Here is a 12,167-nt window from a genome sequence, read left to right as displayed (position 1 = left end):
ATTAGATATTAAATTAATATTTAAAATAATACAATTAACATAATGTATACTAATTTATTCTTTATACTGTGTTATAATAAATATATTTTATTAAATTATAATATATTTATAGAATAAGTTAAATGTTCCAATTTATTGTGATAAAAATAATGTACATTAATAGTAATGAAACTTGGGTGAGTTATTATACCCAATTAGAGGTTTCAATTAAAAAATCTCTAGGGTGGGATATTTATTAATATAATTTTTTTTTTATTAAAAATGTTAGGTTGAAGAAAATGTAGACATTTATTAAACTTATATGAAGTTATTCAAATTAGCAAAATTCAATTGGTATACAATAAATGTATAACAACTATAATTAGTCACATTTTTATATAATTAACAACTACTAATTTATTGATTTTATTGTGTAACTATCGCATATTTTTACTTATCGAATATTTCAATAGTTACTTTTTTATATTCCCCATCACTAGTTAAGACCCGATTTGAATCTATTATTATTATCTCTTAATTAGTGTTTCATAAATTATTATTGCTATCTTTAGTTTTAGTTTTAGTTATTATTGAGGTGGACATAATGCCCATGCACTCAGACCTGTTGGTCCATTGTGCGCACCTCATACCGAATTGTCTTGATTCGGTTTACCCACCTAAGTGTTATCACCAAAGTGTTAATACATTACCAACCATAAAGTCACCTCTAGAGATGACCAAAGAGTCCTGTCTTTCTGGCGAAATTAAGTATCTCTCTGGGTTTTAGGTTTTTAATATCCTCTTTTTCAGGAAATGGTTTATTCAAGTAGTTTGATCTTAGTGTGGACAAGGCTTCACATTCGCACGTGATGTGAAATGAGTCTTCCTCTTCTACTCCACATTTTCTGCACAATGGTGATTCCGATACCCCCATTGCGCTAAGATGCTTAAGCAAGTGACCATGTCCTGTCAGTAGACCAATCAGGGTGCTTATTTGATGTCTAGTCATGCTATTAAGATCACCCAGCAATAAACCAGGGGTCTTGATAAACATTTTAGATTGTCTAGGTACTACCAAGTACTTCCAGATTTTCCTGTGTTGTTCTCTGCACCAATTCTTGGGTAACGCTTTGAGCGATTGCTCAGTGAGCCCTACCACTGGTTCTGGTCCAACATAGGTGTTCTCTGCTCCTTTCCTGGCTAGAAAGTCAGCATTCTCATTTCCAGTGACACCGTTGTGTCCTGGTACCCACGCTAGTGTAACTTTGTTGAACCTCGATAGTGATTCTAAAGTTTCCCTGCATTCGAGGACCAGCTTTGAATTCACCTGATCGTTACAGAGTGCTTTCAAAGCCGCTTGACTATCACTTAAGATAGTTATCTTCCTATTTTTGTATACCAGCAGGTTCTGAGCCCCTACCAGTATCGCCATCACCTCTGCTTGGAAAACAGAGGGTGTTGTGCCCAATGACATACTGACATTTATTCGTGGCTTTAAGCCCCAAATTCCAGCACCTACCTTTCCTGATTTTTTGGATCCATCTGTATATATCACAAATCCTCCTTTGTCAGTCAGGTGGTTAATATTCCATTCTATACGTGTAGTGATCTCCACTTTGTAGGGAATGTTATTCTTAAGAACCGGTTTGATATAGTCCAAGGGGTATTCTAAAAAGCCCTTGTCTATCTCTTTTAGTATTTTACCATGTTCTGTTGTATCACTCTCCAAAGTCCACATACCTAAGTTGTGGAATCTTAGTGCTGTAGCTTTGGCGTGAGCTTTCACCTCTAGATGCAGAGGAGGCAATCCAATTAGTGCCTCTAATGCGACCGTTGGTGTAGTTCTTAATGCTCCAGTGATGGCAATAGCAGCCATTCTCTGTATGCGACTAAGTTCTTTCCTAGCTGTAATGAGTGCTGTTCTGGTCCACCAGACCAGGGCACCGTACAATATCATAGGTTTAATCACTGACGTGTACAACCAATACATAACTCTTGGTTTAAGACCCCATGTCTTTCCCAAGGCTCTGCTGCAAGTCCACAATGTGGTCATTGCTTTTTTGATTCTTGACTCAACATGTGATTTCCATTTTAGCTTACTATCCAAGATAATACCTAAGTATTTTACTTCTGATTTTAAGCTAATTTCTTGTCCATTCAGAGTAAGAGTGTCCAGGTTGTCTAGTCCTATTCTCTTTCTAGTGAACATAACAACCTCTGCTTTATTTGGATTAACAGATAGACCGTACTTACTACACCATATCTGTATAGTGTTAAGTCTCTGTTGTGCTAAGTCAATAATAGTGTCTGGGAATTTACCCACCACTGTTATAACCAAGTCATCCGCATAGGCTTGTGTATAACAATATTTGTTTAACTCTCTAATAAGCGAGTCCAATACTAGACACCATAGCAAGGGGGATAGAACCCCGCCTTGTGGGCATCCCTGTTTGACACTCTTGATTACTTTGGTCTCATTGAGCTGTCCCAAAATGGAGCGTTCCTTAAGCATGGATTCTATCCACTTAATAATAAGTGGTTCTATTCCACGCTGTTGTGCAGATTCACACATAGCATCGAAGGGAGTATTGTCAAAAGCCCCTTCGATGTCCAGGAATATACCTACTGCATACATTTTATTCTCTACAGCTTTCCCTATCTTAGTAGTTAAGCAGTGTAGAGCTGTATCAGTAGATTTCCCCGTTTGATACGCATGTTGGTTTTCATGTAAAGGGTTCTCCTTAAGAGGCCCCTCCTTGATGTACCTATCAATAAGTTTCTCCATAGTCTTAAGAAGAAAAGAAGTAAGACTTATTGGTCTGTAGGATTTTGCTTCATAATAGTTAGTGCGGTTAGGTTTGGGTATAAACACTACCCTAACCTTACGCCAGCTTTCTGGTTGATAACCATAGGCAAGGCATGCCCTAAATATTTTGCAGAGATGGGGGACGATTATCTCTAACCCTTCTTGCAGAAGTGCAGGGAAAATTTCGTCACAGCCTGCAGCTTTAAAACTGCCAAAGGCTTTTATTGCCCATCTTATTCCACTTGGGGTTATCACTTTCCTGGTTAGTCTCCAATCAGCACAGGTCACACGTTTGTCCTGTGCATCATGTTCCTGTTCTCTGTTGTTAATTGTAGAGTCAGGAAAATGTGTGTTCATCAAATGTGATAATGTTTCATTATCATTATTGGTGAACATTCCGTCTGGCAGTAGTATTGCCTCGACAGTTTTGTTTGGTCCATTCCTTAGTGATCGCAGAAGTCTAGTTGCTATAGGGAGTTGTTGTATATCCCCACAGAACTTCTTCCAGCTTTCTCTTTTGGACTTTTTCAATGCAGATTTGTAGTTCCTTTGGGCGTCCTTATAGGATTCCCAGTGTTGTTCCAAACCTGATTTCATTGCTTTATTTAAGAGCTTACGTGAACTCTTTCTTAATTTAGACAGGTTAGCATTCCACCAAGCTACACCCTGCCCTGTACCTTTCCTTTCTATTAAAGGACAGTTTTCTTTGTAAGCTGAGACAATGGAGTCCTGTAGCATATTTACAGCCCTTTCAGTACTCTGTCTCGACCCCAATCTAAACTGTAGGTTAATCAGGTCACGAGAGAGATCTGCCCTGTATTTGTCCCAGTTTGTTCTTTTCGGGTTCCTATAGTACTCCGTCTCAACTTTGTTAATTTCCAAAGTGAATCGTAAGTGCCTATGATCAGAAAGAGAAGGTTCGGAGGACACTTTCCACCCTTTTATCTTTTGAAGTAACCCTTTTGAACAAACTGTTAGATCAATGACTTCCTGCCTGTTCCTGATAACAAAAGTAGGTTCACTACCTCTGTTCAGTATACTTAGGTCTGTAGTCAGCAATAGATCCATTATAACCTCTCCTCTTTGGTTGATGTTACTGCTCCCCCAAATAGTGTGGTGTGCATTAGCATCCATACCTAGGATTAGTTCTAATTTTTCATTTTTGCAATAATTAAAGAGCATAGTTAGGTCCCTACCTGGGTCTGTGACCTCATATGGTAAGTATCCTGAAGCTACTATGATATTTTTACCATCATTTAGTGTTACTCTAATAATAGTCAAGTCTGCACTTGATAGATTAAGTATCAGGCTGGCTTTAACTTTATTATTAACCAAAATGCAAGTTCTTGGTTTATCTGCTTGTTTATGAAACAGTTTAAAATCCCTTAGATTTAGCCCCTTAATCTGGTCCCCATTTATTCATGGTTCCTGAATAAGTGCTATTTGTAAGGGTGTTGTATGCCTCTCAGTTAGGGTCCTTAGTAATACACTACTGGCCCCTTTACTGTGATGCAGGTTTATTTGCGTGAATTGAATTCTATTGTCAGCCATTCAGATAAACTGATGTTGACACCTAAGAAAGCACGCTGTGCTGGGTGTGATACAGGTGTCTGAAACAGTCCCTGTGTCACACAGCCCCCCCTGTGGGTGGTGTCCCACCGCCGTCCCCAGGTGGCGACCGTGCCTTGGTTCCGCTCTCCACATTTCCTTTTGGATCTGTGGAGAGGTTCCCCTCAGCTGTGGCCGTTATTGAGGGTGGCGGTTTCCTGGGTCCCTTTCCCTTACGTAACACACTTCCTCCCTTCCCTTTCGAGGCAGGAGTAAAGTGTGTCCGTTTGCCCCTTACCTGTGCCTTACCTCCTTTCCCGAGTGGCACTGGTGATAAAAATTAAAAATTTGTTTATATTACATCATAGAAAAATAGTGACTTCTGTATTTAAAACATTAAAATAACAAAAAAAATTTAGACCAAAATCATTTTTCTACTTCAAGTAAATGCAACATTTTTTAATGTATTTAGTACTGGGGACACTTTTATAAGAGAAAACCTTTATATCTTATAAGGGTGTCAACTATATTCTTTTTAATGAAAACATACATATTTAACTAGCTTATGAAATAGAAAACAATAAAATTTAGAAAATGCCTGTTCCAATGTTTTGATCAGTATTTTAAAAGTTATAACTATTTTAAAATATATACAAATAATACTAATTTAAATTATGATAACTATAGTGGAGATATCTATGGGGAAAGGTTAGTCTAAATTTAGCTTTATTGATTGTAAAATTTATTAAGTATTAAAGTTTTGTGTTAAGTATTTTTTGCATTGAGTATTTATAGTTGGTTTATTGAAGTTAATAAAATTGTTAAGTTTAGTTTTTAGCGCAACATATTATTTCATCTTAAATATTTAAATATTACATTATGACTTATAGTAATAGTGAGAAAGCTGATATGTTGATTTGCTATATTGAATGTTGTAAAAATACTAGAAAAGCTTTAAGGTGTTGTAAAATAATTTATGAACTAATTTTGAACAAGTAGTAATTGAAAGTTTATTGCTTAAATTTTTAAGGCTATACATGGATAGATTTTCTGATCGTAAAATTCCGCATCATTCTATGTTTGCTCGGTTGCATAATAATATTGCATTTATGGGTAGTTTTACCTTGCCTACAGGTCACTTACGTCAACGAAACATAACTACTGAGGAGAATACTACAGCAGTTTTAGCTATGTTAGTAGCTAAACCAGACATATCACTTCGAACTGTAAAAGGTATTTTAAGAATATGAGGTTAATGCATTGTTGAATATTTAATATTTAATTTGTAGATGAGTTGGGCCTCAAGTATAGTTCAGTTCAGCGTATAGCAAAATTTAATAAATTTCATGCTTACAAATACACTTCAGTACAACAGTTAAGATCTAGTGATTTTGATCGTCGCTTGCATTTTGTAACTATAATGATGTTGAAAATTAATGAAATTTCTGGGTTTCTTTCTAATATTCTATGGACAGATGAAGCTTATTTCCATAATAATGGCACTGTAAATAGCCATAACCAGCATTACTGGATTGATAATAATCCTCACTTAATTTCAGAAAACAAGTCCCAGATTCGCTTTGGAATAAATGTTTGGTGTGGTATTATACATAATACACTTATAGATCCATATTTTTTTGATAAAAATTTATATTCAACTATATATTTAAATTTTTTGAAAAATATTTTGCCTGGTTTGTTGGAAAATTTAATTTTGGACCAACGAATAAATATTATTTTCCAACAGGATGGGGCTCCAGCTCATAATTCCAACGTTGTTATACACTTTTTGAACACTACATATGGGAATAATTGGATTGGTACAAAAAGTCCAGAAATACAATGGCCACCACGATCACCAGACTTGAGCAATCTTGACTTTTATCTTTGGGGCTATGTAAAAGACCAAGTTTACAAAGAGCCATTAACTGATGTTGAAAGCTTAAAGAATAAAATAAAATCAGTATGTTCTAGTATAACACCAGACACATTAAAAAATGTTACATTACTTGGAGTAGAAAAACGCCTAACACATTGTTTAGATACTGGTGGTCAAGTTTTTGAACATATATTAAAATTAAAAAAATAAATTGCACAGCATGACATAAAATTCTTGTTGATTATTAAGCATTGACAGAAGTAAATGTTGTAAATAATTCTCAGTCGTAACTTTAATTTTAAAAATTTAACATTTTCACTTTACTTGACATACATGTATCAAGTTATATAAAATAATTTAATAACAACTAATATAAAGAATAAATCATAAACTAAATGACCGAAAGTATAACTATTACATAATAATGTACTATTACATTTATGTACGATAACGGAAGAAATTGTTATTAAATAAAATGATTATTTAAACAGAAATAACAGTGTTGCCACTCGCCACTTATGATTAATAATTTGATAATTAGAATTATAAAATGTATCAGTACTTGAAAAATCTACGAACTAAGACATCTTTCATTTTAGTTCGTAGTATCATAGATTAAATACACATAGATAGACCACGCCGTATACAATTTTGGCAGTCCAATTTTTATTATGAATGGACGCAGGGAAACGATGTGCTAGACGCAGGCGATTGTGCTGATAAATAGCGTAAATTTTGAGTGCTTCTATTGGTTGAAATATACGTGGTATTTTAAATCTTTAATAATTATTAAATGAATGTATGATGCACATAATTAAAGTTATTGTTATACACATTAGTAGGGTAAAATAGAGAGTTCTAGAACCCCCCTCATCGACCATCCTATGAGTTGGCGTGGCATGAGGGGAGGGGCGTGGTCTTCGATGGTGGGGGTAAGAGAGGCGTGGTCTTATCAATGATGGGGTAAAGAAAAGGAGTGGTCTTATCAATGATGGTGTAAGGAGGAGGCGTGGTCTCACGATAGTGGGGGTAATAGTTAACTTAGGTGGGGGTTTTAAGGTCAATCAAAATGGCGGATTAAAGTGCGAATGCGCACTATAACTTCATGTCAGTGGTGGGGGAGGTAGCCATTCGGAGAACAACCATTCGGAAATGGTTGTTCTCCTCCTACGATGTCATGTACTGGAGGGTAAGGTAAACCTTATGTGAACTGAAACGGTAACTGATAAAACGTACGTGTAAACTTACACATTACATTGAAATACTGTACGTCAAATAGTGGCCGCCGTTGTCACTATAACATATTTACTTAATATTAACGCAGCAGGGGTGTCCGTCAAAATTCCTACAGAGGGAGGGGGTAATATTCTGTCCCTAATTCTCGACCGGTATCAAGACAAAGGATTATTTTACTCAAGGATGAATACGTTACACTCTCAAAGACTACGTTTCAAGGAGAGTCTTCGCTAGTCTTTAAATAACAAGCACAAGATGAATGCCGAGTGTTACTCACCCGATCAGACATTTTAAAACTCAGCGCTTTGGAATGTTGTATCTTCGAGACTATCAATCAAAAGATTACTGTAATTCAACCATTGGTTTTACAACAGTTGGAACAGATGGCTCTACATAAGAAATCTCAGTATGAAGTAAATGTGGAAAACAAATGTATGTTGATTAATGCGTTTTCGGATTATACGATTAGAAACAGTTTACCCAATAGCGATCTGAGCTACATAAGCCAAATAAAACAATTTGCAAGCCAGCAGTTTGAATAACGGTGGACGATGCTGGAAATATATACTAAAGAAATGGTGAGTTACATTTTTTTTTCTAATTGATTAGAACGTATTTAATAAATATATATCATTTTTTCAGTCTTCTGACGGAGAAAACGTATGCTCGACATTTTTTGGGTCGCTGGCCGATGATATAACAGATGCAAATATACAGTCGGAAACAATCATACCATTGAGTACAAACAACCAAGAAATACCAACAGTAGTTGTTAGTAATAGCTATCCGTCGTAAAACGTCAAGTCTCTAAAACATGTATATAATTTATAAAAAAAAATTGTTTAAAATAAACGTATGTTGCATTGAAAAAATAGTGCTGTTATTATTAATACATACTTATACTGAAACATAGTGAAAATCTCATTTTTAAAGTAATTTGTAATTAAAATATTAATGGATACAAAGACTATAAATACGTTTAAAGATTTATATTTAAAATAATAATTATTATCTAGGATTTTATAGCTAATAACATCATATGAAAAAAACTATGTTTCTATAAAACTCAAATAATTTTTCTTCTTCTTAATTATTCAAAAAGGTTAAAACATGGTCAAAAACCTAGCTGTATGATATAATAAGCATGTAAAATACCATTTACAGTTATGTACAAATATATACATATATTTTTTAGAAAAAATACATTTTCTTANAGAGTATTCCTAGAGTTTTGGTGGATAATACTTTATACCTTACCATCAAAATGTGACATCTCATTACGTAACTATAGCTTAAATACTATGGCATACTTACACATACAACTATTGTACTGTAATGAAGAGAAAAAAACGTTGTAGTATATATATATATATATATATTTACAGTTATGTACAAATATATACATATATTTTTTAGAAAAAATACATTTTCTTAGTACATTATGTTACATTAAAAAAAATGTTTTAAAACTACTTATATACATGTATATTTACAAAAAAAAATTTTCAATTCTTGGCAATATTTTTTTACAATGATAATAACTTAAAAACTATAGGTTTTCCGGTGGTTGTATAGCATAATGCCCGTGGGCCAACGTGTCGATTCTGTTGTCGAGTGTGTAGCGCTTATCATCGAAACGGTTAAGTGCCAACTTAGTTTTACGTAAAGTGCGTACCTCGTGCTCAAACGAACGGATTGACACGTTCTGTCGGTACGGTGTGCAGGGTAACGATAATGTCGGTGGAGACTCACCACCACGTATCACTCCGATGACCGCACGGGCATTCTCTCCAGCGAATGCTCGTTTTGACGCATCGTCACCATCACCATCGTCTTTGAACAAACACTGTTTGTAGTCGTCCAAAGACAGATTGTTCCGGACGACGTGTCCGCGGATCCCCTTAGACTTTATGAGTTCGCTGCCTTCCATGTCAAATGCGTAGTACTTTGATCGAAGTGCAGCGATCTCAAAGAGAGTGAGGCCACTGGTCTCGNAATCTCAAAGAGAGCGAGGCCACTGGTCTCGTCTGAAAACAAGCCGGGCATCTTCTTTCTATCGGTGGAGTAACAAAGGTGATCCTTGGGCAGACTAGATGCGTCCACGTGCACAAGTAAATCGGGGCTACCAGCTAAATCCTGGTAGAAGTCGCCTACTCTGAGCAGGTATATGAAGGAGTCTGAGAAAAATTAAAAATTCTCAATTTTAAAATATTTTTATTTTGTACGGTTGTACTCACCAGTATCCATGTAAACCAATTCGATTGCACTGCCATAATGTGGTTTCAATACGTCGTAGAAGTACTTGTACATTAGCGTCTTGCTAATGTCAAGCACTGCTAAACCGACGTATATTGGTTTGATAAACTTGACCATCTTTGTGTCCATTATGACGGCGCACAACCTTTCACCGTATTTGATACAGTCGTTGAAGGTTGGTTGGTTTACGAGCTTGCTTAGACGTTCGGGACTGGAGATTAGCTCAATGAGGATGCGTTTCCGCATGTTCTCCATTGTTTTCCCTATAAAATGTAAAAAATTATCGAATAACCCACTTTAGCATTGAGCATGCACTTACCAAAGACGGCATTGTTCATTAGTTTGAAAAATGCAATTTCAANGAAGACGGCATTATTCATTAGTTTGAAAAATGCAATTTCAAAAGCATTTGCCGCCTTTTTCCGCATTTCAGTGTTCAACTCAATGTATGGTTTCAACCAAGCACTTTGTTGAAACTCTAAAACGCGGTGCACCTGCAGTACAAATATTTATATTAGTATCATCGCTTATAGTTTATAGGTTAACTATACATACTTTATCGACTTGCAGTCCGTGTGCGATCGCCTGTTTAAGATTAACGTAATGTACGACGTACCGCTGTTTGGGTTTCAAAGTGGCCATGAGTTTGGTCTCTTTGGAACCCGGCGGTAAGAAAATTTCTTATGTTCATCAGTAATATCAATGTATGCAGATCTAGTAGTAAAACAATGTAATCTAGAGAGAAAACTACTAATGCAAAAATTAACCTTAGCCTTGTAAGGTTTCAGCCAAACAGTACTATTTACCTATTGCCCAGGGAGAGCACTGGACAGTGACCTAGTAGCCGCGCCAAGCAAGATAGTACTTGTTGACGGAGCTATTAGGTTTTGATAAAAACAAAAACAAATATTAATAAAAATGAGGGAAAAGTATAGAGAGAGAAAACAAAGAGGTCATGTATAATATAATAACATTTTTTAATCATTTAATTATTCAAGATTTTTAATATATATATTCATAAAGGAAAATAAATAAAAAAAGAAAAAGAGAGGTGTCAGTTACACAAAATTAAAAATGGGGTAAAAGGGGGTTTCATGTTGATACTTGTCGTTGTTGTTTTAAGGAGTGACAGCCCAACACCGGCCATAGTTCGTGCCTCATACCATCATCGACATCTCGACGTTTATTTTAACAAAAAAACGGAGGACAAAAAAATACAGCCTGGTTGACAAAAGTTGACGCGCTTGAGGAACCAAAGTAACACTTGATCAACTCAACGTTTTATTTTTAAGAAAAAAAACGGAGGACAAAAAAAACTAAAAGAATAGGTGGTTTTCACAACCAAACAAATATAGACAGACAACTTGTCGCCTCGGCAGTATAGGTGAGAAAAAAAAATCTGTTGTCGCGTCATTTAGATAGTGGCCGGTGATCGTGACGCCGGGTGGTGGTGGTGCCAACTTTGAACACGTTCATTGAGGGGAAATAACAATATTGGTACAGGTGCACAGTGTACGGTCAGCTGATGACGATAGGATGACAGATATCGGACCGGTTGACTAGTGGAGGTTATCACATACACAATTATTAAAATATTTTACACCTACTGCACACACATCTAATTGATAAACAAAAACTAGTATAAATTCTGCAACATTACAGCCTCTTATAGCTTATCCGAATTCGCTCTTCTAATGGGTGAAGGCCCTGGATATACAGCATTAAAAGTAGTGCTGAGCACCACATCCGGATCAATCCGTATCCGGATTACCGATCCGGATCGATCCGGATTGAAACAAAAGTGACAATCCGTTCAATCCGGATTAAAGTATCCAATCCGGTTTAATGTAAACAAATCTTCATGGGTTATTCTATTATAGCGAGAATTGTTATTGTTCAGAAGTGCTATTAATAAATATCGTGTTGTGCTCTACGTGATATCACATATCACGTAGATATCAATTGTACTTTTATCAATATTTAATAGCAGGCAAAAGGCATTACGTTAGTAGTACTGTCTTAGTACGTATCGTATTAAAAAATGTCTCAAATTTGGGCGAGCTTTACGAAAGGCGTTGATGAAGAGAACAAACATTTAGTTTTTGCAATGCTTGTGGAAAAAGTTTCAAAACTTCAGGGAGTACAGGTAAATTACAATAACATAATAATATGTAATAGGTGTAATAAAAATGAAAAGATTTTATTCTAGAAATCTAAAACAATAACTTAAATATCTATAATATACGATTTTTATCCATTTTATTTAATAATTACGAGTATTAATTATCATTTACCCGTATTTTTAAGTAAATTATTTATTGTTTATTGCTTTTCAATGATTAATGTTGACATTTTTTTAAACTCTTTAACTTGATTACCTAACACAAAAAATATATTTGTTTTGAAAAATTCTTATATTAACTTTTTTAAATTAAAATTTTTTTATTAACTCAAAATACAAAA

The 12,167-nt window shown here is 35.2% G+C and overlaps 1 protein-coding gene across 1 annotated transcript; it reads right to left on the bottom strand.

Annotated features, from left to right (window-relative positions):
* Positions 1 to 9,356: 9,356 nt before the first annotated feature.
* LOC126898337 (uncharacterized) lies at positions 9,357 to 10,002 on the bottom strand. The gene is made up of 2 exons (XM_050672277.1): positions 9,686 to 10,002; positions 9,357 to 9,625 (listed from the first exon to the last, which is right to left on the bottom strand). Exons 1-2 carry the CDS (start codon positions 9,957 to 9,959, stop codon positions 9,357 to 9,359), a joined length of 543 nt encoding a protein of 180 aa, XP_050528234.1. The 5' UTR covers positions 9,960 to 10,002.
* Positions 10,003 to 12,167: the final 2,165 nt, after the last annotated feature.

This window comes from Daktulosphaira vitifoliae, unplaced genomic scaffold, assembly GCF_025091365.1.
Source record: "Daktulosphaira vitifoliae isolate Bord-2020 unplaced genomic scaffold, ASM2509136v1 Scaffold_2, whole genome shotgun sequence".
Taxonomy (NCBI): Eukaryota; Metazoa; Arthropoda; class Insecta; order Hemiptera; family Phylloxeridae; genus Daktulosphaira; species Daktulosphaira vitifoliae.
Note: the sequence above shows the minus strand (reverse complement) of the source record. Positions and strands in the feature narration are given on the sequence as shown.